The sequence below is a fragment of the Micromys minutus genome (genome assembly GCF_963924665.1).
Source record: "Micromys minutus genome assembly, chromosome: 31".
NCBI classification, from domain to species: Eukaryota; Metazoa; Chordata; class Mammalia; order Rodentia; family Muridae; genus Micromys; species Micromys minutus.
In genome coordinates this window covers 14148112-14175754 of record NC_137966.1, presented here as the reverse complement: position 1 = coordinate 14175754, position 27643 = coordinate 14148112, and the positions used below count along the sequence as shown (strand labels likewise).

General features: G+C 48.0%; 1 protein-coding gene across 5 annotated transcripts; it reads right to left on the bottom strand.

Moving 5' to 3' along the window:
- Positions 1-1682: 1682 nt before the first annotated feature.
- On the bottom strand, positions 1683-27557 carry FAM234A (family with sequence similarity 234 member A). Of its 5 annotated transcripts, none has more exons than XM_080908102.1 (13): positions 27353-27557; positions 13322-13421; positions 8680-8980; positions 7255-7371; positions 6746-6937; positions 5919-6049; positions 5374-5506; positions 5029-5158; positions 4045-4185; positions 3673-3748; positions 3329-3484; positions 2788-2890; positions 1683-2701 (listed from the first exon to the last, which is right to left on the bottom strand). In XM_080908102.1, the coding sequence occupies exons 3-13, from the start codon at positions 8945-8947 to the stop codon at positions 2490-2492; spliced, it is 1659 nt and encodes a 552-aa protein (XP_080764228.1). In that variant the 5' UTR covers positions 8948-8980; positions 13322-13421; positions 27353-27557; the 3' UTR covers positions 1683-2489. The 5 variants fall into 5 exon arrangements, with proteins under 5 accessions (XP_080764228.1, XP_080764227.1, XP_080764231.1 ...); XM_080908101.1 differs by having other exon boundaries at positions 27369-27557; XM_080908105.1 differs by having other exon boundaries at positions 5029-5155; positions 27369-27557.
- Positions 27558-27643: the final 86 nt, after the last annotated feature.

Genomic DNA, 27643 nt, shown 5'->3' with positions numbered 1-27643 from the left:
TAGTCTCTGGCAGTGCTGTCCTATTCAGGAGGGTTCCTCCACTGTGTAACCCTACTCCTATGGCTAAACCCGGTGGCTTCTTAGTAGGCTATGTCTGCAGGTGCCATTTACGTGGCATCTCTTCCACCTGTCTGAGATCTGCAGTAAGGCAGCTCCACACTGTCGTCCTGACTGTGGGCCTCAGATCTCTAAGGACAAGTCTTTGTCAAGCTGGTAGCCATAGCACCCAGTCTCCCCGTCCAGGTTGTCCTGTTCCACCAGCACTGCCACCCCCACCCCAGAAGATGGCACCTCCTTTGGCCCTGCAGCTTCCAACAGGGCTGTTCTCTAGTCTTCCCTCACAATCCATCTCTACAGAAATAAAAGTTTCAGGCCCTTGCATAGTCTGTTCTGTGGGTCCAGGTTGGCTGAGCCTATGGCTTGAGTTTCTGTGGCTTTTTTTTTCCTCTAAAGATTCATTTATTATATATAAGTACACTGTAGCTGTCTTCAGACACACCAGACAAGGGCATCAGATCTTATTACAGATGGTTGTGAGCCACCATGTGGTTGCTGGGAATTGAACTCAGGAACTCTGGAAGAGCAGTCAGTGCTCTTAACCACTGAGCTACCTCTCCAGCCCGAGTGTCCTGGTTTAATGCATGGTGAGTGATATGTAGTAGAAGTGGCATCTGTGGTGTGAATAGGTCATATGCTGGTGTGGGGGGGAGGAGACCAAGGGTGTGGTTCTGGTATAAAAAGTAGCCACCATGGGGGTGGCAGGGTGATTCCATGGGTCCTTGCTGTTAAGCCTGGTACCTACATGGTAGAGAGGATTCCCACAGACTGTCTTCCAATTTCCATATATAGCCCTACTCCCATACACATCATTTTTTTAAAGTGGTTACTGTGGACATTCTGGGCTGATGAGTGACCCAGCTCCCTCAGGCTTCACTGGCATTAGTCTGTACTTCGTCTGTGGAGGAGAAAGGGCAGCAAGGACGGGTGTGTGAGTGTAGCAGAGAACCAGAATCTGTAAAAGCAGCTGTGGGTAGACAGGATGCTGCCATCTGTCCAGTGTCCCCTGCATAGGAGGTGTGACCAAGGCAAGCCCTGGGACTCTAAGAAACCACGGCAGGCTAGAGGGTCTAAATGACCATAAACAGGTCACTGTCCTCAGCAGCCACCAGGTGGGCTGTGGGCAACAAGGTGTGAGGCACAATCCAGCCTGGCACTGAGAAGTGGGTGCCCTTGGACCCCAACCTCATCCTGTGCAGTAAAGAGCCAGGCTCCTGAAATCTGGAGGCACACCCCTCTTCCCCACCTCCCTTCCTTCAGGGCCATGTGTATGCTGGGTTACCTTTACTTTGTAGGACAGAGGAACCAACTCCCTGCCTTGGAAACGTCATCCATCAACGTCAGCCGTCATGCTGACATCACAGGCACACCTGTGCACACCCTGGGCTTTAGTACATGTGTGGTTATGAGAACCAGCTGATGTTTAGCAAACTGCAAAGGGTCCTCAGAAGGACTGACTCAGGCCAAGCCCTGAAGGCCCCCAGGTTGTCCTGCGCAGTGACAGCCAACACTCCCCTGACTTGCATTTCATTGTATTCCATAACAGAACAGAGTATGACTTAGAATACCCACCCCTTTGTTGTGAGCAGAGAGACATCCAGACAGACTGCAGGCTCATGCTGGGATACAGGGTTTTCCCCATCAGTGCAAATTGTTTATTGTGTTAGTTTCCATGGTGCTGGGGTCACGGGACTGCTTTGGCTAGAGCTAGGGATCTGGTCTGGGCAAAGCTGCTCTGCTGCCCTTGGGCTTTAGGAGCAACAAGGCACAAGGTGAGACCTTCATCAGGTAAGCACCAGAGTAGTGAAAGGGAAGTGCCTGCTGTGCCGTGGTGCAGACAGTAGGTCCAGTGTACTGAGGGGAGGGACTGACTCAGTGTGCAGTCTGTATATCCCTCAAGTGCACCCACAGGCTCCTGGACAGGCTGCTTTCTGCTCGGTCAGACTCTCTTGCTCACTTTCCAGGAGACATGCTCCCTTCTGCTTTGGGCTAGCAGCTTCAGAGCCTCAGGATCCAGCTACAGCCCTGAACTTCATGACCCCTGAGGGACAGTGCAGACACGGGGAAAAGCCAGCCTGGACTGAGAGTGCCTAGGGAGCAGAGGTGGCTTTTCCTGAGAGGGTACAGAGGCAGTAAGTGATGGAAGAGCCTCCTGCAGGGCTCACGTGCCCGAGCTGGCCCAGGGAGTGTAACTTGACCAGATCAGATGGGCCACACAGTGATGAGACCTTTGAGGGAGGATATGGTATAGGCAGGAAGCTGGAAGGTGCCCCCCAATATCCTTGGGTAGAATTGGTAAGGCCATAGCTCCCAAAGGGCCAGAATCACCAGGGCGAGCAGTGAGGTCAGCATGAAGGCTAAGGGCAGGCCAACTCTTCAAGAGGCTTTGTTTTCACAGTCGGGGTCTCTCCGTGTGTCCCAGCAGACACCACTTACACCTCACTCCTGTACCGTAGTCGGGAGAACCGGTCCCGGATAGCCTGGTCACTCTCGGAGCTGCCATCGCCCAGGTGGATCACTCTACTGCCTGAGACGAGGTCTCGCACTTTGTGTTTGGTCACAGAGACCAGGCCAGGCACGTCTGAGCTTGATGGGCCCGTCAGGAGCACATAGGCAGCATGGCGGCTTGGCTCAAATAGGACCGCTGTGGAGACAGTCAGTGCTGCTCAGGATCAGCCAGAGCCAACTAGGCGGGGAAGACCTGGACCCAGTGCCCGAGCCCAGGCTCACCATCAAAGGCCACGATGTTGGCAGACACGTTGGCTAGCTCCAGGAGGATGCCAGGCAGGGTGGGGTGGAACATGTACAAGCTGTGCTGCATGTCCTGGGGATCCTGAGGTGAGAACAGCAATGTGTCCCACTCACCTGTTGTATCTGGGCCACAGCTGCATCTCAGTGGACCTTTGAACTCCTGGAACCTTCCTGGGCAGCCCCTAGGTTACCTTCAGAAGTTGCTATCCAAGTAACCTTGTTCACAACTATGTCCACCAGCGTCCCCCAAAAGGCTCTTTCCTGAATGCCTGCTAGCCCCTACTCCCCTGCACCTGGTCCAGCCTGGTGTTCATCAGCACCTGGCCTCCTCCTGCCTCCTCCAAGATCCTTCTCCAATAGCCCCAAGACCCTTCAGGATACTTCCCCCACACCCAACAGGTCTACACTATACTCAGCAGACTTCTGGAGGTCCAGCCCTGGTAGCTTCTAGGGGGATCTGGATCTGGTCCCTTTGGCCTTGGATCCCAACATGGGACATTCCGAGAGCGTGACCTCGTACCATCTCATTAGCGCTCACAAGGTCATGGAGGCCCCAGAAGAAAAAGGCTGAGCGGTGGTCTGCAGTCATCAGGCTTGTGGATGGTGGGCCCCCAGGCAGGCTTGGGAGGGGCTGGCTCCACAGCATAGACCCAGTGCTGAGGTCCAGAAGTAGGATCTGGGGAGGGTGAGGACATTATTGGCAGACAGCCTAATACACAGGAATGTGTAGCCCAGCCATGCCAGCCACAAAGGCTGTTCTTTGAACCATTTTGCCATCTGAGGGCAGCAATCTCGGGCTCAGCACTGTGCGCTCATGAGCCACAGACAAGGGAGACTCTCAAGTCACACAGAAGTCCAGCCTACCTGCCTATCAATGCTGGTTCCATTTTCAATGACCACAGCCAAGGTGTCTTGTTTATAGTGACCAAGGATAGGTTTTCTGGAAGGATTAAGAAAGAAGGCCTCATAGGTCTTGGTACAGGGATTTGAGATGATGTTTTCATGGTTGCATGCTTTTGGATTGAAATGGGGCTACCTACACCGGGACCCAGTATGAGAGGCTGGTACCTGTGACCAACAGTTTCAGCAGCTCCTTCAGGAATAAAGGACAGATCCCAGTACGGGCAGAACAGCAGACTTCCAGCCCACCGTCCATTATCCCTGCCAGCCAGCACGACAGGCGGAGGCTATGAGCAGGGTGTGCCCACACTCAAGCTCAGCAGCAACTGCACATACCTCAGAACCTGAGTTGCACCAAGGGTCCACCTGGGCACCAGATCTTGTCCATCCAGCAACATACAGGCCTCAGAGCTCACAAGAAGCAAGTCCTGGCCAGTTTTCCCTGGGACATTCATTAGGTAGCGAACTGTTCCAGGGCTAAACAAGGAGGCAGGGGTGGGGAGGCAGACATATGTGGTCTTTGGGATGGGTCCTTCAAGACAGGCCTGCTGGGGGTGGCTTCCCTCAGGCCCCTATTGTATATCCCCATGTTTCTCAGTTCCCTGGCTTAAAAGAATGAGATTGTTTGTGGAGCAGGGATGATCCTCCCATAAGCTCTTCCTCACTACGGGGGAGGTGTGGGGGAGGGGGTGAAGGCCAGCGACTCACACAAGCTTGCCCAGCTCTCTATCACTGAACCAGCACAGCACTCTCAGCTTTCTCACTTGTGAGCGATGTGCTCAAACGAAGACCTCATATTCACGCAAGGCCCTAGCCTAGCTGGCCTGTGACCCACACCAGGTTGTCCCTAACTAAGGCCTGTGTGTCTGACAAACCAATGTAGGCTAAGTTTTGGCTTCTTCTGAAACTCAGTTATCTTATGTGAATATTTTTTGTTTTAATCTCAGCTATGGGATAGAGCAGCCGATTATGATTTGCCTCGTACACCAGCAGGGGTGTGATTTTTGCCAGCTGCAGAGTTTAATTCTAGGGACTCTGGAGAGGGTATAAATGGGAGAGCCCCAAGAGGGTCTGTGGTGTCTGCTGTTCCCCGTTTCATTTACTGGCTTGCTGGATGGCGGGATATTCTGATGATGAAGACTGGACTCACTCCTAGGAACCTGATGCCCCTAATCAGCAGAAGTAGCCTAGAGTTATACACCCCTTTTCCCTCTAACCTCTCTCTCCTACCTAGTGTGGGGAGTTGGAAGGGATTAGGGTGGGATAAGGGTGGTAGATGTAAGAACCTAATAAAATAGCTAAACAAATACGCCAACAAACCTGTGCAAAAGCCTCCTGTGGGCAGAGCGATTGAGCATGTTCTCCCAGTAGGGGTCTTCCTTCAAATGGCCCTCTCTCCCAGTAATTCTCTCAGAGAAACCCTTCACAGAGGAGCCACAGAGGTCACCTGCTATTCAAAACACAGGACATAGTCACCATGGGGACCAGATCCACCAGTCCCACTTCTGGAACCAGGTTGTACCACACTTGATTTATCCTTTGGGCTTCCTAACTACTGTCAGCTTGTGAACAGGCGTGGCCACTTGTGGCCAGTCACCAATTTCTTTGTATGCTTCTTTCTCTAGCCCCAATCTCGGTATCCCAAGAATGTGACATCCAACATACCACAGGGCAGGAGGATATACTGAGCACCCGTCCTGGTCACATGAAGGAGGGCGATAACATCTCCGTCCACACCAAGGCTGCCCCTGTGGCCAATCTGGTTCCCAGTGCTACCTGAATAGATAGCTCCACTGACCTGCACAGCAAAGGGCAGTAGGGGAGAGACAGCACCAGCTCCACGGGAAGGCAAGGGAACTTTGGGGAGTTTAGAGAAGGCAGCCAACACTCATTAGGTCTGGGGGGAAAAAGTACTTTGAAGAGAGTGACCCACACAGAACGTTTGACTGTGCTGCGCAGCCTGCCCGGGAGCCATGGCATTTGTGGGATCAAAGCTCACACCAACATACACAGGCCACGTGCATTCTGCTACGCATGGGGAAGGCCAGCAAGCTGCCTGCACAGAAGGAGCCTCCCATGTGTTGCATGAGGACCTTAGGACACAGAGTTCTGGGAAGACCCACTGCAGAGAGTCGCACACATTCTCTTTAGGGAGAAGTGCATGAGGAAGTGGAGAAGGGCCCGGGGTACTTGAGAACTAGGTTGATCACCTCCTGTCCCTCCCGGGTGAGCATCAGTAGGTCTGGAGTACCATCATTGTCAATGTCAGGCACCTGGAGCACAGAGCTCAGGATGGACACGTTCCCACTAAAGATGCTGGGATGGCTCCACAGGGTTTCTCCTAAAACCAAACACACAGTGGCTCCAAATCCCTGTGACAAGGAATGGCAGGTTCACATGAAAGCATATACCCTTGGGACTCTGAGGCCACCTAGGTACAATACTGTGCAAGCGGCCCAAGACCCTTGTTGAGGAAGAACAAGCACAATCTCTTGAAAAGGCAGCTCATGCCTGTAATCTCAGCATTTGGAAGGCTTGTTGCAAATAGAAGGCCAGCCTGGGCTACATAGTAAGTTATAGGTCAGCCTGGGCTACATAGTGTGACCTTGCAAGTACCTAAAAAGGTAGCAAAGCAGGAAGATGGTTAAAGCACTTGCCAGGCAAGTGTAAAGACCAGAGTTCAGATCCCTAGAAACCCACATAAAAGTTGGGTGGGTATGCCTTTCTTCCTCTGGCTCAGAGACTTGTTCTAGGAACACAGGGGCATCTATAGCCTCAGTCAGCCCTCCAAGCCCTTGGGAGCCAAGGCCCTCCACAGCCCAGTTATCTCTGTTACCTCTCAGCAGGCAACACTAGGTGTCTCTGCCAGTGTCCACAACAAGACTGTGGTTACAAAGACACAGCTGCAACGTGGCAGAGCAGCTGAAAGACACGACATCGCAGACTTCCAAATGGTTGCACCCTCAGCTGGAAGGTTTTTACCAAGTCACCAACCCCTAGGCAAGTCCCAGGGCTCCCCCCTCCAATGGGAACTGACCTGTGAAGAAGTCGACTGCAATGAAAGAACCCAGCCTTCCCACAAGGATACAGGCAGAAGACACTTCGCTGTCCCATGTCTGTGGCATGGCACATTTTACAAAGGCGACATCCTGGGCCACGGGCCTCTCCCAGAGCACGCTGCCATTGGCCCCTGACACGGCAGCCATAAAGGCACAGGGAGTGGAAAAGCCTGGAGGGTAGAGGTGCAGCCACTTGGTCAGTCTCAGACTGTGTTCTGCCATCTCCTGTCTTCCTTATCCTGTGCCCCAGCCACATGACAGCCCATTTCCTCTATCACCCCATATCCCTGAGCCTCATGGGGCACTGGTGGTGGCCCCAGGTGGAGTGACAGAACTGACAGTATTACCTCGACTATTCTATCAAGAAGAAAATATGATGAAGTGGCTCCCTCAGTCCCCATCATCCATAGGGCCCAAACGAGAAGGGGAGCTAGGACAAAGAGCCCTCTTCCCATGTGGCCACCATAGGAGACAGAACAGGAATTACCTTCATCAGCACAGGATCTGTTGAAATTGTTACTGCTGTTGGTATTTTTATAAAGAAAAAGAACATCCTGAATCTTGTCCCTGTTTACGTCTCTCATAGCCAGGAAGTCGTACGTGACTGAAAAAGAAAGCCCCAGGTTATACTCCACGGGCCAGCCCTGTCACCGGGAAGATCACGTTCAACGCTCTGATTTGCTGTTCCCACTGTGCAACCTGCCACTGTGAGGTCCCCTGCCACCACCAACAGGATCTTCCTTGCTAGGCCAAGCAGTTTCTTCAGAGACAGGCAGATCTCTGTGAGTTTGAGGCTAGCCTGGTTTACACAGAAAGTTCCAGGTCAGCCAGGGCTACAGATATCTCGTCTCAAAAACTAAGTAAACTAACAAACAAATAACATGAAAGAAATCTGAACATCTGTTTAACAGACGTTCCTGCAAGTCAGGATGGCTGCTTGGAAAGTAGAAATGTAGTAAGTGTCAGCAGATTAGAGCCCTGGTGCCCTGGTGTGGGGGCAATAAATGTAAAATTAAATTCATTAAAATTTCCCTTTACTGGCTGGAGAGATGGCTCAGTGGTTAAGAGCACTGACTGCTCTTCCAGAGGTCCTGAGTTCAAATCCCAGAAACCACATGGTGGCTCACAACCATCTGTAATGAGATCCAATGCCCTTTTCTGGTGTGTCTGAAGACAGCTACAGTGTACTCATATATAATAAATAAATAAATCTTTAAAAGGGGAGGGGACTTGAGAGGTCCTTTAAAAAATGAATACTTTGAAATGTTAAATTTCAAATGAATGAATAAATGGAATAAATTAATTTGTTAAAAGGGCAGGAGTTGGGGACTGGGGCTGTAGCTCAGTTGGTAAAGTGATGTCCTAGCAGTTCAAGAGATCTGGGTTCAGTCTCCTGTGACACATGAAGCCAAGTGTGGCCCACACACTTCCGTAATTCCAGCAGTTGGGGTGGGAGGCAGGAGTTTAACACCAGCTCAGATACACAGTATATCCAAAGCCGGTCGGAGGGTAAGGGAGAACTTGCCTCTAAATAAAAAAACAGCAGAAAACAAACAACCATACAATTAAAAAGGCTTTTCAGTTCACAGACTGGAAATAAAGTGCGGTTGCTTCAGTGTCTGTGTCTGGAGCACTCAGGCCCCTGGCACAGGTCTCCACAGCTGATGGCGCCTTCTCTAACCCCTCAGTCAGGTTGAGATCATTGAACTGCTTCCATTAAAGCCTTTACCTACTTACCTGAGAATGCTTCCAGTTCCCCTAAAGGCCCCTAAAATCCCCAGGTTCCGAGGTAAACCCAGGAGACACTTAGGGCTGACAGTTAAAAACCACCATACTAGGACTAGGCCAAATAGAGGTTCTGGCAAGGGAGGGTGTGGGCCCCTGGAAAAGCAGCCCCTTCCCTGCAGCTCACCTGCACCCTTGTAGTCAAGCTTCCACGTGCTCTGAGAGGACGGTCGCTCTGGACATGGGATGATGAAAGAGAGGACAAACACCACAAAGAGACAGAGGAACAGGGAAAGGAAAAATGCCACTGTGCGGCACCGGGACAACCGGGAAGGCACGGGCTTGGTCTTCAAGTTGTCCTCTGTTTTCAGTGGGTTTCCTAGGTTTTCTTGTGATTTTTTGTCATCACTCTTCAAGGGGTGTATTTCAGCTTCTAAATCCTTGTTATCCATCATTCTGAGCACATTCCAGAGCTTAACCTGTGGTCACTGTATAAGCAAAGAAACGGGTAAAGCTGGCTTCGAGCTGTTGCACAAGGCAAATTACAATCTTATCTCACCTTTTTTTTTTTTTTTTTTTTTGCTAACATAACAGGAAACAAATGATTTAATTGTCTGTGTCTGAATGCATCCCACCACGGCACCAGTGAGCTCAGAGAGCACAGCACATGTGTCTCGGTGGACACAGGTCTTCTCTTCTACCTTCTGTGTGTTCAGAGGATCTAACACCCCAGGCCATCTCACCTGTCCTGTCCTGTTTTTGCTTATCTTGAGATGATGTCTCCATCTTATGGTTACTATTGCTGTGAGGAAACACCATGACCAAAAGCAAGATGAGGAGGCAAGGGCTTAGTTAACGTCCACGTTGAAGCCTATTACTGAAGGGAATCAGGACAGGACACAAACAGGGCCAGAACCTTGAACAGGAGCTGATGCAGAGGCCATGGAGGAGTGCTGCTTACTGGCTTACTCCTCTAGCTTGCTCAGCCTTTCTTCCTTCCTTTCTTTTCTTATTATTCTTTTTTAGTTTTGGTTTGTTTGAGACAACCCTTCTCTGTGTAACCCTGGATGTCCTGGAACTTGCTCTGTAGACAAGGCTGGCCTTGAACTCAGAGATCCACCTGACTTTGCCTCCTGACTGTTGGGATTAAAGGTGCATTCAGCATGCTTTCTTATAGCACTCAGGTCACCAGCCCAGGGACGACAGGATCCACAATGGGCTGGGCCTGCCCCCATCAATCACTAATTTAAAAAAAGTTCCAGGGGCTTGCCCAATCTTTAGGAGGCATTTTCTTAATTAAGGCTCCCTTTTCTTCTCTAATAACTTTTATCACCTTGACCTAAAACTATCCAGGACAACTGGCCCCTTGTCAACCTGACACACAAAGGCATCACTATTAAGTCACAACCTTGCCTTTCTTGTTCACCCTCCCCCCAATTACACTTTAATAAAAAACACACAATAATAAAAGTTTCAAAATTTAAAAGTCCCACAGCGTTTGCAAATTCAGACACTTTAAATGCTGTCTCTTTAAAAATTGCCAGTGTGTTGTAAAATCCAAATTTTCTGTAAAACTCCAAAAATCCCATAAAAAAAAAAAAAAAAGGTTAAAAATCTCTCAACTGTGGGCTCCTGTAAAATCAAAAACAAATGAAGTACTTTCTTACTTTAAGAGGGAAGAACGTGAGTGTGCCTGTGCTGTGGGGGTGGGGGCAGCACTCACTTTTCATCCCAGTATGATCAGTTTGGTCTACAGAGTCCCAGGACAGCCACGGCTACAGAGAACCCTGTCTCAAATGAAATAAAACAAGCAAGCAAAAAAGCAAATAAACAAAACAAACAAGGAAAGAAGCAGGGCACAGTCACAATCAGAACAAAGTAAAACCAAACAGTGTATATAACTCAATATCCAATGTCTGGGATTCTTTCTCGATCTTCTGGGCTCCTTCAAGGGGCTTGAGTCACTTCTCCAGCTTAGACCTCGGCAGCATACACAGCCTGTCTTCTGAGCTCTGGCAGGCTCCACTCCACCGAGGCTGCTGTTCTTGGGGGTTCTTGATGGTCATCTGGCATTTCCAAAATGCTGGGGTCTTCTATGGCAACTGGGGGCTACTCTCACTAACAGCCTCTCTGGGCTTACTTCATGGTGCCAAGCCTCATCTTCTCTGCATGGTCCCTTCAATCCTTTGCTTCCACCTGCTGCTGAGGCTGCACCTTTCATCAAGTGCTTCTGACCTCTTACAGTACCAGACCTCAGCTGCTCTCCATGACCTCTTCATGCCTTCAAAACTGGTTCCACCTTAACGACTCTTCACTATTAAGTTCATTAGTACCAGCTTGAGGCACAATCTTCCATGGCTGCCTCTGGAACACAGCTTCTGATTGCTGACCCTGAGGTAACACTTCCCAGAATACTTTACCTCAATGAGGCTGGTCTCTTCTTAATCCCCTCCAATTGCTCAGCTCCAGCTGATCAGCATCAATAGTCCCAGTAATCAAAGGTTCTACTTTGGTGGTTTTGGTCTGTTAATCACCACTGGTTCTTCAGCTCCAGCTGACCAGACACTGCAGCTTCCACACACAAAACCATCCACTAGAGTCCTTCCTTCTGTTAGAGCCAAGTCCCACCTGCTCCTAAGTCAGACACACAGTTGGGAAAGGGGATGTGTCCCAATCTGATGGAGCCAACACCCTCACAAACGGACTACCAAGAGATCTGTTGGAAAGCAGTTTGCTCTGATGGAAACATTCTATTCAAGAGGGCTAGGAGATTCTAGAAGGACCCTTCCGGGCTTTATAGAAAGAGAGTCTCCTGGGGAGGAGATTGTGACCAGCCAAGTGCTCAGGAGAATCTCAGACCCATAAGGGCTGCCTGAGTGGGGGTGGGGTGGGGGCTTTCAGCTGCTTTTCAGTCTTCTCTGCCCCTGTGACCTCTCACCCATAGTCTAGTTAGTAACCAAGAAAAACTTACTGGTTCACCCCATCCCGGGGTGAGGAGATGTTTCCCCAGAAACAGTCTGTCACATAATGAGGGACAGTTCTGATGCTGAGGTCCTGTTCACCAATTAGTTCTTGATCTACCATGCTTCTGATGGAGAAAAGTTGACCAGCCATGTGAGATGTCCAAACGCAGTGGCTACACAGGCCGCTCCTAGAGGCGAGCAGTTGTGCAGGGGTGTTTAGCAGGGACTAGATGTAACTGAGCAACTAAAGTTTATGGCAGGTAGGAGGCTAAGAGTATTGATAAGGGCACACTCACTGGCCTTGGGAGTTTAATAATGCCCAGCAATTGTGCCAAGGTGGCAAGTTGAAAATGAGCTATGTGTGTGTCTACGTCTTTTATCTGTGGATTCAAAGGAAGCCGGGTGGGGGCTGGTAGCATGGCCCGTACTCAGTTTAGGGGGGCAGCAAAGGCTACACGTAACAACCTAAGATCTAGACTCCAATTTTAATGAAACGTTTTCATGAGATAAGGTATCACTATTTGGTCCTGGCTGGCTAGAAACTCACTATGGAAGACTAGGTTTATCTTGAACTCATAGAGATCCACCTGCCTGTGCCTCCCCAGGGCCCATTTAAAATGATAAAATAATATTAATTATTTTAATACTGGGCTGGGCAGTGGCGCCGCACATCTTTGATACCAGCACTCCGGAGGCAGAGGCGGGCTGATCTGAGAGTTCAAGGCCAGAACAGTCTACAGAGTGAGTTCCGGAACAGCCGGGGTACTGAAAGAAACCCTGTCTTGAAAAACAAACAGACAAACAGACACAGAAACAAAATCTGGAGTGAAGGTAGGTTCTGGGGGCACAGCCTTGCTCCTAAGTGACCTGAGACAGTGACCCGATTTGACTGTACCAGTTACCTCACTGGTAAAAGAAGCACATCTACGTTAGAAGACAATAAAAATGGTTGTTCACGCGTTCTGAAACAGGGTTTTACGTAGTCCAGGCTGGCCTCAAACCTGTTAAATTGTCCAGGCTGGCCTTCACCTCCTACCCTGTTTCAGTCTAGTGCTAGGATGAGAGTTATAGAAGGTGGAGAGCTGCAGTGTGGGTGCTGGGAATTGAACCTTGGTCCTCTGGAAGAACAGCAATTTCTCTTAACAGCCGACCATGATGTTTGGATTGTTCAGACATAGGGTCATACTATGCAACTCAGGCTGGCCTCAGGCTCACAATCTCCAGTGTTCAGGGGTTACAATCATGTGTTACCATGTTCTATCTTTCACCACAAACGAAACCTGGGTACATTCTCCTGAGTACTGAGTGCTCGCTTTTGAAGGTCAGAAGAGGCATTTCTATCAAAGGTAATGAGTTGGACACAGGGAAAATCAAACACTGAGTCACGCCTGGCACCTCATTAAGCACAGGCACCTGAATCAGGCGGGGCAGGGCAGCCGGCCGCACGGAAAGATAAGCAGGGGAAAAGTCAGCAACTGCACCTGGCAAGGGTCAACGGCAGGGCCGGCGGGTGAGGCGAGGGCCTGGAGAAAAGCAAGAGCTTCAGCAAGCGACACCGTGGACACAGCAAAGGAACGTTTTAAATGTTAAACTCCAGCCTGAGCTCGGCTGCCATCATCACCCGTCAGAAGCCAGAGCATGCTTGGTGCTGCGTCACACACCACGCCAGGCATGGTGGCTCACACCTGTAATATTGGCATTTGGGAGGCTGAAGCAGGAGGACTGTCCTTGTAGAAGGCCAGACTAGCTACAGAACGAGACCTGGTCTCAAAAACAACAAAAAACTTCACACACTGGCTATCAGCCAGGGTGCCAGGAGGTTGACACAACCCATCTGTCCTCAAGGTCCCCATTTCCCAGACCTACCTGGTGGGTGGGGCACCTGTTCAACAGTCGATCCTGGATAACTGCTGGGGCATCTGCTCACTGGTCTCGGGGGTCTTTGTCTTCATAAGTCCAGGCAGACCTAAGGGGTTGTAAAGCCTTCAGTAAATGCATTTCAGGTCACCGAAGACTGCAGCAGGTCCTGCCACAGCGATCCACAGGACTGCCACCTGATGCAATGCCCCAATTTATCTAATAGCCCCTAAGGGTGAGGTCTGAGTCAGGATCATGATTGATGTTCTCTTAGGGTCTCCCAGAAGCAGCCAGGTTGGGAGCCTGCCGAGAGCCTGCCTCTGTTTGTCCATTCCCATTAGGTACCATTAACTCAGCCATTACAGTTAATCCAATCAGAGAACGATCCGTTTCTCCTCACCCTGCAGTGGAGACTCATCTTACTGCCAACCAGGAGAGGTACACAGAGGAAGAGGGGAAGGCCTCCCTTGGATCAGCAAAACCAACGTGGGTCTGGAGTTGTTCTTGGCAGTAATTCTCAGGGAACTTTGTTGCTCTAAGTACAGATCTCAAGATATTAAACTGGGGCTGGAGAGATGGCTCAGTGGTCACCGACTGCTCTTCCGGTGGTCCCTGAGTTCAATTCCCAGCAACCACATGGTGATTCACAACCATCTGTAATGGAATCTGATGCTCTCTTCTAGTGTGTCTGAAGACAGCAACAGTGTACTCACACATATAAATTATATATATATATATATATATATATATATATATATATATATATATATATATATATATATATATATATAAAGTGACTGGTAGGTAATTTAAAAAAAAACTTTATTGATTGGGTATATGTGTGTATATGTGTATGTGTGAATGTGGATATATACCTTGCACACCCCAGCCATAACACTAAATGACCCTTCTTTTCCAATCATTTGTTTCTTTGGGTTTTGGAATGGGCGGTAGTTTTGAGACAGGGTCTCACTATGAAATACTGACTGGCCTGGTATCATCATATAGACCAGGCTGGCTTCAAACTCCCAGAGAATCAGCTGTTGTTGCCAAGTACTGTTCTAAAGGCAGGTGCCAGCCTAGTCGACAAAGTGAATTCCAGGACAGCCAGGGTTGTTACACAGAGAAACCTTGTCTTGAAAACAAAACAAAAAGAGAAAAACTAGCTTTAAAATTCTCAGTAAAGTCAGTGGTGATAGCACACACCTGTAATCCCAGCACCCGGGAGGAGGAAAGGGGAGGGTAAGGGGCTTAAGTCATCCTCACTACTAAATGAGTTTGAGGCTAGCCTAGGCTATCTATGTGTGATCCTGACAGAAAACAAATAAATAAAAATCCTCAATAAGGGGTCTGAAGAGCTGGCTCAGCAGTTAAGAGCACTGACTGTTCTTCCACAGGGTCCAAGTTCAATTCTCAGCAACCACATGGTGGCTCACAACCATCTGTAATGGGATCTGCTGCTCACTTCTGACATATAGGCAGAATACATACATACATACATACATATATAAAATAAGTTTTAAAAATCCTCAATAAAATTCAATCCCAATCAATCAGAATAAACTCCAAAGAGATTAAATGTGAACATATTGTGTGTGTTTGTGGTTTTTCTCTTTTCTTATCTGTTCTCACTGTGTAGCTCTCCTGGTTGGTGTGGAACCCAGAGATGCGCCAGCCTCTGCCTCTCAAGTGCTGGATAATGTGCTCACTAGGTAAGTAACACTGTTGCTTAATTTTCTTTTTCCTTTTTAGCACCATCGGTGACATTTTATTAGGAATAAGTAAGTGGCTTAACAAAAAGAGGACAGTTAAACTAGAAAATTGGCAGACACCAAGGCATCCAGGAATAGTACCAACTACTCTGGAGGCTGAGGCAGGGGAATGCTAGAGCTCAGAAGACAACAAAGTGAGACTCTGACTCAAAAATTCACTCAGAGGGTGAATGTCTGGGGGAGGGGCAGAGGGTGCCATTTCCTGCCTTGAAGACTGAGCTTTCAAGTAGAAACAGCAGGAGGAGTCAAAGCAACAGAGGAGGAAGCTGAGGAGAAAGGCCTCCTAGCCACAAAGAGAATTAAGAAAACTGGCAAAAAGTCAGGGGCTCCTTGTGCCCGAGATGACAGTGACTCTTCCATATCGCCAGCTAACCACCTAGCTTTCCCACCATAGCATCGCCTGCTACCCAGGCCTAGAAGGAAGCGTTGTCTCAAAGCCTGTTGCCCTTTGGTAATTACAGGCTGAGCATGCAGCTGACTGGGTAGGATGCTCGACTGGACAAATGAATCCCTGAGCTTGATCCCCAGCAGAGCATCACATGCACTGGGCACGGCAGTGTACGCCTGAGATCCAGGGGAGGCAGAAGCAGAAGCATCAGAGGTTCAAGGTCATGCTCACCCGTACATCAAGTTTAAAGCCAGGCCTTGAGCTGGCTACACAAGACACCACCTCAGAAAGAAAGAAATAGGGGTTGTTAGAAGGCCCATCGGACAGGGCCTTGACAGCAAGCTTTTCAGTCTGAATTTGATCCCTGGGCTTCACACAGTAGGAAGAGAAATCAGTTCCTGCAAAACTGTCCCCTGACCTTTACACATGCACTGTGGCAGGTGTGAGAGCTCGAGCACAAACACACACACACACACACACACACACACAAAATAATAATAAAAAAAAAATCCATCACAACCAGGCATGGTAATACTTGATGGGCTTGATTTCTTTCTTTTCTTTGATCCTTGCTCCCCACCCTCACCCCTCTTTTTATAAAAAGCCTTTCTATGTAGCCCTGGCTATCCTGCAAAACCCTATATAGACTAGGCTGGCCTCAAACTCAGATCCGCCTGCCTCTGCCTCCTGCAGGCTGATATTAAAGGTGTGAGTGCCACACCTGGTACACTGGTAACCATTAAAAAGACCGTTTCTTAAATCATAAATATGGCTGTAGAAATGTAGAGGCGCTTGCTGCACAAGCCTGATGTACTGAGCTCAATCTCTAGGCCCCATTGGGAGGAGCCCATCCTCTGACTGTCACTGATGCTCAGTGGCTTATGCGTAAGTGAACACATCCTCATGATGATGACACAGTAAGACAAACTAAGACAGCACTTCAACTTGCCTGTAGGATTTACTCTTGTGTAAAAACCAGTTTCTACAGGAGGCACTGGTGAGTGGCATCTGCTCCCACAGCGTAGGGCAAAGGAGGGGAAGTTAGGCCTTACTCTGCTTGGGCATTGAAGGAGTCCTCTCAGAGAGCCCCTGACACAGGCTAACTGCCTGCTTTGTCCTGCCCTTGGGCGATGGGACACGGCGGCAGCTGCATTCTGCTTTACAGATAGGAGACAGAGGCCTAGAAAGTGGAACCCACTCACTTGTAGCTAACAGCCATTGTCCAGGGAGCAGCAAGGATGTATGAGCCATCTCCAGATTCCCAGGCTGAAGCTAGACCTTCTCCCTAGACTTTTTGGATAAAGTGAGGGTGGCCAGTGCACCCACCCACCAGACCTAGAAACCTGAGACCAAGAGGAAAGCTCGTGACAAGGGATGCAGGCTTGGAGAGTGAAAGACATTGTATTACTGTGAATCTAGAGACTGAAGCGAGGGTTTCCGGTACAGAAGCCCAGTGGTCTCCACTGAGCCACAACCATAGCCCTGGCCTCTGTGGGCACTGCATGCCTGTGCCACACAGATACACATGCAGTCACAAACCACCACACACAATAGAATAAAACATAAACGTAAAAAAGACATATAAATGAATAACTCAACGATGGCCCCAGACAAGACAGAGCATGTCGGTCATCCTAGCAATTGAAGGGTGGAGGTAAAGGAGCTCAGCATCAGCACCATCCTCCTTCACACGGGTTTGCACATGAAGCCTTCAGTCAAACGAAACACACAGGCATTCTGGGAGAGGAGAGAGAACCAGCACCAGCTCACAGGCACACTGGAGGTACATGCTTAGCATGCTGCAAGCCGCAGCTTCAATCCTGTTGTGACCTCCAAAAAAAGAAAGTCATGATTCTGTGTTACTCAGCCTCCATCTGGGGCTGAGCTGGGTGTGAGCGCAGCCACGGAGACATGAATGCTGTGCTGGAGGGGTCAAGGCTTTGGAATACTGGCTCAGGCACGAAAATATGTGCACTGCCTTGTAAACAAAACAACAAGTTTACCTAGACACCTCCCCAACAGTTATTAAAGCACTGTGAGGCATCTGGCAAGGAAGCATTAGGAAGGCTGCTGAAAGCACTGTAAGCAGCTTTTCAATAAATCCTGATGAGACAGAGAAAAGAGGATTACATATTACACTATAGTAAAGACTGTGGAACAAAATGACCATAAAATGGTTCCTCCTGAGAGAGAGGTCAGGAGTGGCTGACACACGTGATCCCAGCACTTGGCAGGCAGGCAGGCAGGCAGGCACGCACACACACACACACACACACACTTGAATTCTATCCACGACTGTTGAATTTTGATTTAGATTTCCATACATCAGAACTGTGTTTAAGTTCATTTATTATTTTTGTGTGTCTGAATGCTTGCACGTGCTGCCAAGCATGTGTGGGGGTCAGAAGACAACATTTAAGAGTTGCTTCTTCGCCTGGGAAGATGGTTTAGCAGTTAAGGGTACTTGATGCTCCTATAAAGACCCTGAGTTCAGTTCCCAGCACTGGCTCACAGCTTCACATCCAGGGAGATCCAGTGCCCTCTTCTGGTCTCCTTGGGTACTACATGTGTGTGGTTCATGCTAAACATGCAGGTAAAACACCCACACACACTAATAAAAAAAGGAAAGGATACAATCACTCTAGATATGATAGAGGAGACAGTTTATTACAGACACGTGGGCGAGCACAGACAGAGGCAGAGGCATCTGGGAGAGTCCAGAGTAGACACGACCCTGAATCCTGTAGGAGAGGAGGAATGGGAAGGACAGAGGGGAACCAGGTACAGCAGCCGGGAGGCCAAAGGTATAAAAGGGCTAGGTAACTGAAATGGCTGGTTATGTAGGGAAGAGCCTCTTAGGGAAGGACAGCCCAGCCTCTGGGCTGGAGAGCAGGGTAGAAGGCGGTTATGTCAGCCATGCCCTGTAACAGGTAGGAACTGAGGGATTCTGGGAGAACAGGGAGGCCAGGTCCGATTTATTAAGTTAAATAGGCACTTCAGCCACTAGGTCCCAGACTTGAAACTTAACACATAATTTTTAAAAAGTTTAAAACTATGTTTTATGTGGATGCGTGTTTGCCTGACTGTAGTGTGTGCACTGCATACGCTTGAGGTCAGAAGAAGGTGTTGGATCCCTTGGAACTGAAGTTACAGAGGGTTGTAAGCTGCCATTCGGGAGCTGGAAATAAAACCTGGGTCTTCGGGCTGGAGAGATGGCTCAGTGGTTAAGAGCATTGACTGCCCTTCCAAAAGTCCTGAGTTCAATTCCCAGCAGCCACATGGTAGCTCACAACCATCTGTAATGGGATCTGATGCCATCTTCTGGTGTCTGAAGACAGCGACAGTGTACTCACATATATAAAATAAATAAATCTTTAAAACACAAAACAAAACAACCTGGGTCTTCTGGAAGAGCAGCTGGTCCTTCGAAAACCAAAACCAAAACAGTATCAGGTGGCAGTGGCAAAAGCCATCAATCCCAGCACGTGGATCTCTGAGTTCGAGGTCAGCCTGGCTTACAGAGAAACCCTGTCTTAAAAAACAAAAACAAGGGAAAAAAAGGCCTCCTCTTATGGCTTGCACAGTGTAGCTCAAGTCACTAGGCTTGTGTGACAGGTGCTTTTACTTGAACTATCTTTTCTTTCTCCAGTTTTAAATAAAGGTGCTCCACACCCGCCTCAGGGGTCAGCAGCAGCTCTTTGGGCTGCCTGGCTGGCTTTTGAAGGACCGGCAAGACATAACCAGCACCTGTGCTGTGCAGAGGGGACAGGGTTTGGGGGCCACTTTCCTATAGATTAAAAAAATTTTTTTCCTCTCCCCCTCCTGTTGAGAGCAACAGCTTTCTTATCAAAGTAAATCTTGAAGATCATTAAAAAAATAAAAATAAAAGGTAAGTTAGACCAGTCTGGGACTGCCTGTATAGTCAAGGTGACCTTGAGTTCTGGATCCTCAAAAGTGCTTCATTAAAGGCAGGCACGCCCACCATGTCCCGCTGAACTCTCCATTTCTAAATATTGTCTTCAGAGAACACTGCGTAAGAGGATCACGTGAACTTTGAAGCTGTTCCTTTCTGTCCAGTATAATGAGGCCCACCCAAGTAGACAGCGGTATTGGCAGTCTCTTCCTTTCAGGGCTGAGCAGCCCATTCTGTGGAAGCTGCAGTTTGCTCAGACGTGCACGGAAAGATTTTTGAGTTGTTTCTACTTTAGCTATTACGATTAAGTCGCAGTGTATATGAACGTATCAGCCCCAAGGTTCTAAACTGTGCTGGAATAGCCATGTGGTCACAGCCCTCCTGAGGGCTGGTCATGCCAAAAGGCCACAGTCCTCATCCTGGCTTCACAGGGCTGTCTTTATATTGGAGTCTATAACAAATGACTCACAGAAGAAATATTGAATTCTATCTGGAATGTTTTTGGAAATTTTAAGGCTTCCCATGCATGAAAAGGAGCCAGTAGACAGAAACTTTAGGAGTTCCTCAATAATAAAGTAAAAGAACTTCAAGGGTGGGTAGGACTGCTCAGTGGGTAAAGGCACTTCCTTGACCCCAGAGACACTCAAGGAAGTGGGAGGAAAGAACAAACTTCACAAACCTTGGCTTTTTGATCTCCACATGTGCACCATGGTACATATGCACCCTCTGCACATAAATGCACACACTAAATAACAAGAGTTTAATTAACTTGTCTACTAATTATTAATAAGACTTCTAAGGCTTAAAAGTTTTTTTTATTTTAAAGATTCGAGTGTTCTTCGTCACTGAGCCATCTCCCCAGTCCCACTGTAATCTTTATAAGTCTCTGTTCTGAGAGAAAAACTAAAGAATCAAGCACTGGGCAAGACTCTAGGCCCAAATCAAATAACATGATGTTATTTATCTCTAAAATGCTCCTGAGCCAGACAGATGGAGAGAGGTGTCTTTTCTACTCCCTCACTAAAGGACAATGAATGATGTCCAACATTCATTTCTCCCAGAATCACTGCCTGGGCTGAGTTTCTAAGAGCAAACTACCACCGTCTGCTGCCTGGCATAAGGGAATGTCTGTCCTGAGGTAAAGACTGGCATCCTGTCATGGAGGCTGGACACATCAGTACCACCCACAGTGATGCTTTACACAGTCAAGGATGCACACAGACTAGGGTGTGAAGGCTGGCAGGCTGATGAAATAAAGTTGTCCTTGTATTAGCAGACACCATACAACAAACAACTTCCTGTGTAAGGCAAGATGTCCAGTTTCGTGTGCGCGACATTACCATCCAGGTACAGGGGAGGAAAGACAACACTACACTATTTTCACAGTATCTTTTGATTGCGTAATTAGTTCCAAACAAAACCTACTTAAAAAAAGTAAAGGAACCCTTCACAAGAGGAGGTGGAGTTAGAGGTTCACACGAGTTCAGGAGGAAGAAGCAGCTGCCCTGGGTGCCTTAGCCAATGCCTCCAAACCTTCATCCTATGAGGCTGTTTTGCTCCAAAGACAGGAACCTTTTGTTTTGCTTTGCTTGTGGATGGGAGGATATCGCTAATGGAAGGGTTTTTCAGTAACTCAGGGACATAGTGGAGAAACTGCCAAGCCACTGGCCTGCTGCAACTCTTTATTTCCGAATAATTACTGGCTTCTTGAAAGCCACCCTCTGTGGTCACTTCTCTTTTCAGAGTGGAGAAAAACAATACAGCCTGATTCATCAGCAATGGCATCCCCAAATACTCAGTGCTGAGAGCAAAGACCACAGTTCACCAAGGATCACTCAGGCTGGACCCTGGTGACAGCTTAAACAGGGAAGGGACAGTTGGTGTGTTCATCTGTTCATCGCTAAGGACCCTCCACACAGGATTTAATTCCCTGCTGCAGAAAGGGGGAATGCAGGCCTAGCATAGAAAGGAAAGTCTTTGAAAAATGAAAGGACCGCTGAGAAATTCCTTTATGGCACCCATAAAATCAATCCCTAAGGAGTTTCTTGGTGGGACTCTACTCAGACGTCAACAAGTAAAGATAGTTATTAAAGGCCCCAAGAGCAACAGAGCCAAAGCCAGCCAGTTCATATTTCACTCGGCTTTGCAAACAGGCACTATGAGACTGGGTCAAAGATGTGTTCTTTACTGCCAGGAAGGTATTAATGTTTTCCTTTGCTGTGGTCATTAAAAATACCTGGAGGACCAGACAAAGCTTCTCAAGGCCTGGGTGCCAAGAAAACCTGGTATGGATTCCAGTCCAGGGAAAAGGAGCCAGGCACTGTTCCTAAGACACTGCAGAGTCTTACACTAACAATTAGAGTCTGGACATCTGGTTATTAGAAAAGCAAGACCAGGGACTGGAGAGATAGATGGCTCGGTTGTTAAGAGTACTGACTGCTCTTCCAGGGGTCCTGAGTTCAATTCCCAGCACCCACATGGTGGCTCACAACCATGTGTATGTAGTGAGATCCTATGCCCTCTTCTGGTATGTCTGAAGACAGCTACAGTGTCCTTATATATAATAAATAAATAGATTAAAAATGAAAAAGAAAAGAAAAACAAGACCAGGCATGGTGGCAAACACTTATAACCCCAGCACTTGGGAGATAAGGGCAGGAAGCATAAGCCTTGGCTATATAGCAAGTTCAGGGCTAGCCAGAGCTATGAGACTCTACATTAAAAACAACACAAACAATCCCAAAAGAAGCCCAGTTTTACATTAGGACTAAGTTTGTACAAGGATCAAGTTGGCTTTGAGGTCACAGAGAGGCAACTGCCTCCACCTCCCAAGCACTGGGATTAAAGGTATGTGACCTCGGCCTAATTTTAATTTCATAGGTAAAAATAAAGAAGCACATCAGTCTCACCAAGATATGAATTTGCCTTCAGTTTGATTAAGTGCTACAATGACAGGTAAGTGAAAAATTGCTTTAAAGTACATTTTTGCAGCAATTTATTGTCAGGGCTGGAGAGATGGCTCAACAGTTAAAAGCACTTGCTGCTGCTCTTCTAGAGGACTCAGGTTCCATCCCCAGCATGTGTGTGACAACTCACAACCATCTCCAAGTCCAGTTGCAGGCGATCCAACACTCTCTTCTGACCTCCACGGCACCAGGAACTCATGTGGTGCAGAAACACACACACACAGAAAAAGCACTCATGTATATAAAATATGTAAATCTAAAAAAATACGGTAGAGAAGAACTGAGAAAGATACCTGATGCCCATTTGGCCTTCCAATGCACACATGTACAAATATACACATGCAGTCATATATATAGTCTCTCTCTCTCTCTCTCTCTCTCTCTCTCTCTCTCTCTCTCTCTCTCTCTCTCTCTGTTGAAGTATTAGGAACTGGGGATTGTAACCAGTGCTTCCTTCATGTCAGACAAGCGTGTGCTAAGCAACATCCCAACCCTACGCTACTCACCATGTAACAGGGTGAACACAACACGATGGCTCCTACGGTGGCTTCTGAAGCTGACATGCCCTGGCATCATGGACTATCAGGAAACTAGACAGTGTTCACTCTTCCGGTCAGGTTCTGGGGACTGACACGCCTGTCTATGCTCACAGGCTATCACGACCTGAGTTAAAGGTTGATTGTGGGGCAGAACCATAAAATTGTGCAACAGCTTCTTAAGCTCATAAACATGGTGGGTGTAGAAAAGAAAGAAAATATGCTTCCCCTCCCCCCCTCAAGTGCTCTGTTTCTAAGCCGGTGACGACTGAAAATAAACAAACCTGATTCTATTTGCTTCGTACTTAATAAAAGGTCTGAAATCCCAGGTCAGAAGACAGAAGAAATGGCAACGGCAAGTCTGCTTACTGACATAAAGGGACACACACACACACACACACACACACACACACACACACACACACACACACACACACACACACCTTCTCAGAACACAGGAGGCAGGCTGATCTGTGTGTTCAAGGTCAGACTGACAGACTAGTCTGTAAATCAAGTTCCAGGGTAGCCAGAACTGTCAACCATATCTAGAAAAACAAACGAAAACTAAAAAACAAGAACCAGCTGGGTGTGGTCGTGCACACCTCTAATTCCAGCAGTTGGGAGGTAGGTGGGTCTCTGAATTCAAGGCTGGGCTCAAACTCAGAGCTCAAGGATAGCCGTGGTGACAGAAGCCCTGCCTTGAAAACCAAAAACCAGGAAACAAAAGAACAAAGGAAGGCTTTTACACTAAGTGCCACCTCCAAGACTGCTGCTCCCTGTATTCTAACTGCATTCCAATAGGAGATACTTGAGAGAGACACCCACAAAAACCCAGCCAGGCAGCACCCAGTTTTCTAGCTGAGCCAAGCAGATATGAGACAAAGATAGTGTTCAGTTGTTTGTAGGGAACTAACTACCATCGACTCCCCACAAAGCACAGCCTCAAAACAAAGGACCGAGCCTCAGCCAGTTCTCAAAAGGGAGACAAAATGTTTCCCAGCACATACAGACCTGATGCTCTGAAGAAAAATGACCTCAGATAAGTCTTACAGATTAGAATAAACTTTCCCCTGAAGTCTAGATTAGATTTATTTCCTGCAATTCCCCCATAAATCAGGATTATTCCTTTTTCATTCCTGTATTTAGTAGCAGTATTAAGATAAATTATAGCTCTAATTTTGTGTTTATTTGCTTGAAGTTTGCATCGGTTCACTTCCTATCAGTCTTTTTTGTTGTTGTTTGTTTCCTGTATTTTGTTTGTTTTTTACACAGGTTCTCATTACCCAGGCTGGCCCTCAACTTGCTATGTAGCTGAGACTGACCTCAAACGCATGCCTGTGCCTCCCCAACGCTGAGTATAGGCCAGTGCCACCCTTCCTGACTGCCATAACATTTTAAAAAACTTTTCTAATGTACATACCTATACATTCACAAAAATAGAGAACACCACCTCTGCGAATCAATTACCAAGACTAAGGTCAACAGGTAACCCATGTGCTAGCACTCTTGTCCCGAATGCTCAACCTATGAGCATTCTAAAATAGACTCAGTTTCAGAGGTGAGTCACACCAACTGTCAGCATCGATTTTCTGCTTATTTAGCTAGGAGTCAGCATTTTCTGTGTGTGTTATATTTTGACAACCTAAGTTCCTAGAAGGAGTTTACAAATGGGACATGGAACACATCATACCAAGCAAGATCAATTTTGGGTGAAATCACAGTTAATTTTGGAATGCTTAATAATAACCTGTAGATTCTAGCTCATCTAACCTGTCCCTCTGGGTCTTCCTCTTTACTTCATTTTATTTAGTGAGTATGTATATGGGGATGGGCACACGCATGCCTTAGAGCACACGTGGAAGTCTGAAGACAACTTACAGGAGCTGGTTCTCTCCTCATGCCAAGTGGGATCTAGGATCAAAGTCAGCTTACCAGGCTTGGTGGTGGGCGCATCCACCTGCTGAGCTGCCTCAGCAGCCCTAGGTCTGCCTCCCAGAGACCACACAGGTTATATTTTAGAACCTCTCACAGTGAATCCTGGAGCTTTCTCAAGTGTTCCTAAAATATCTGCCGGTCATGTTACTCCTCTTACAATACCAGAATGACTCATCACCACTTCGGAACAAAGTCAACACTTTTGGATAACTCCATGTCTTTCCATCCCTGGTTTCTGTCTGTCTGTCTGTCTGTCCAGTGTCATCCTCCCTGTGTATCATACCCATTGTTTGTTCCCATCATACTTCGGCTCTGCTCCTGTTCCCTCATCTGCCCTTCCCCCTCTACTTGCTCCTACTATATCTGTAAAACCCATAGGTGCCCAGAATCTACTGGACACTTCCCATGATGCTTTACAACCCTGTGGTTTAGGGCACCTCTCACATTGCTCTGGGGCCTCTCCACAGAGATTTCTAGAAATTAAGAGCACACACTTGTCTTTGCTTCCCCATCCTGGTCCCACCCAAGGAAAAAGCAGAGGGGCAGCTGGAAGAAAAGGCACCGAATGATTGTCCTTAATATGATCGTCAGCCTCTCTTGAGAGAGTTATTTGCTAACACTTGTGCTTATAAACATACATGATTTACTAACATGTATGTTCATTAAAGAAGTCTCACAGGATCAGGTGACTTTAAAAGCCAACTGTAAATTCAGGATGTCAGTTAGATGTGACAATGCCTATGCCTTCTTTCTACTAGGACCACACTTTTCTCTGTAAGACCAGTTCCATGTGAAGGTTAGGTGGAAAGCTTCAACCGTATTAGAGGAGTAGTCACAAGGGGCTGGAGAGTTGGTTCAGAGGTTCAAAGTACTTGCTGTGACCCAAGTTTGATCCCCAGCACCCACATGATGGTTCACAAACATTTGTAACTACAGTTCTGGAGGATCCAACACCCTTTTCTGACCTCCATGGGCACCATGCCTATGGTGCACATACATACATATAGGCAAAACAGTCATCCGAATAAAACAATTCTAAAAAAAAAACATCCACAAACTGGACTTGGTAGCACATTTCTGGGACCCAAATACTTGAAAGAGCAAAGAGGCTCACCTCTGATTTGAGGCCAGCCTGGTCTTTATCATGAGTTCTAGGCCAGCCAGGGATAAAAACAAAACTTGTCTCAAAGAACTCCATTCCCAAAAGAGAGTTGGGGAGCTGGGGTGCTAGGTCAATTAGTAGGGTTCTAGAATGGTGACACACAATTCCAGCACTGAAGGACTCTCTGGACCCATATAGAAGAGGGAGAGTTATCTTCCCCGACACATGTACACCTGCACACACACACACATTTCATAAGCTCTGCTGTATCTACTTCCTTTGTACCTAGTAATACAGACAGAATATGGAGGGGGGGTGTTAGATTTCCCAACTGGGTTATAGTAGTTTCTATCTCCCCACTTCCCTTACAGATAACTCCTTCCCAGAGAAGAAAGCCACCAACAGAAAACAAGAGACAACAAGGACTCCTGCCAACTGGTCTTTTGTGTTGGCTGTCTCAAATTTAGGTCCCTCAACCTGGTGAGAGGTACTGGACCATCATCACCTAGGTAGACTACCTTGATTCCCTACCCACAGAAAGTGTTGACTAATAAAGGTTGTTTTATTTTGTGCGTTTATTTGGAGAAGACCTCATATTGTAGCCCAGGCTGATCTCAAACTCGGAATTCCTGTTTCAGCCTCAGCTTCTGGGATTACAGGTATGCACCACCACACCTATTATAAAGATTGTTTTAAACCAATAAACTTCGTGCTTGTTATAAAACGACACAAGGAGGCAATGGAAGGAGGAGTAAGAAAAAACGCCAGTGCAGAAGAAACAACAGGCAGCTCAGTATAATGACTAGCACCTGCAAGTCCAGCATTTGAAGGGCTGAGGCAGGAAGACTGCTCCCAGTTCAAGGCAGCAGCAGGCGGAGGCGGCCGCCTTAAAACAAAACAAAACAAAACAAAACAAAACAAAACAAAACAAAACAAAACAAAAAACAAAAAACAAAAAAAAAAAAAAAAAAAAAAAAAAAAAACCACCAGAAAGAACTGTGAGGGTGGAATACATTGCCATCACCCTTCCTGATCTTAGCCACTTCACTGACTTGGCCCTTAACTTGAAGAACACGAATTGATTCTCACTGATACCAAACACTCAGTGCCCAAAGAGCATTGGGATTTGAGGAACTGCGCGAGGTTAACACTTGTCCACGGAAGCACAGGGTCCCTCTGATAGGTCAACCCCTTGTCGCTCCGGGTCACCAATGCGCCCTCCAGGGAACAGACGCGACGGAGCACAGATTTGTTTGGCAGAGTTCCGCACGCTTGAGCCCTGTGCTCTTGCTACTCTGGGAGCTCAGGCGGGGCCGACCTCAGCAGTGCGCCGCATTCCGGGAGGCAGGACCCACTCCAAGCCCCCAGTGGCTCACAGCGACCGAACGCAGACGGCTTTGGCCCGAACCAACACGTGTTGAGAGTTACCTAGTCAGATCCTGACCTGTTCTCGGACGTGTCCGCGAGATCCTGCTCCTCAGTAAATGGTACAGGACTGCCGAGGCTGGCTCAACTGCGGTCCCTGGAGTCCGGGACCCACATTCACAAGGTTCCGGGGAGGACAGCGGCAGAACAGGAGCACTGACTACGCCGGACAGCAGCGCCCCTCCCCGGCTCCCCCGGGCCGGCGCCGGCACCCAGGGCAGTGTGCCACGCCCCCACAGGGCCCAGCCTGGAGGCCCGCCCCGCAGCAGGCCCCGCCCCAGAGAGGCTGTGCCC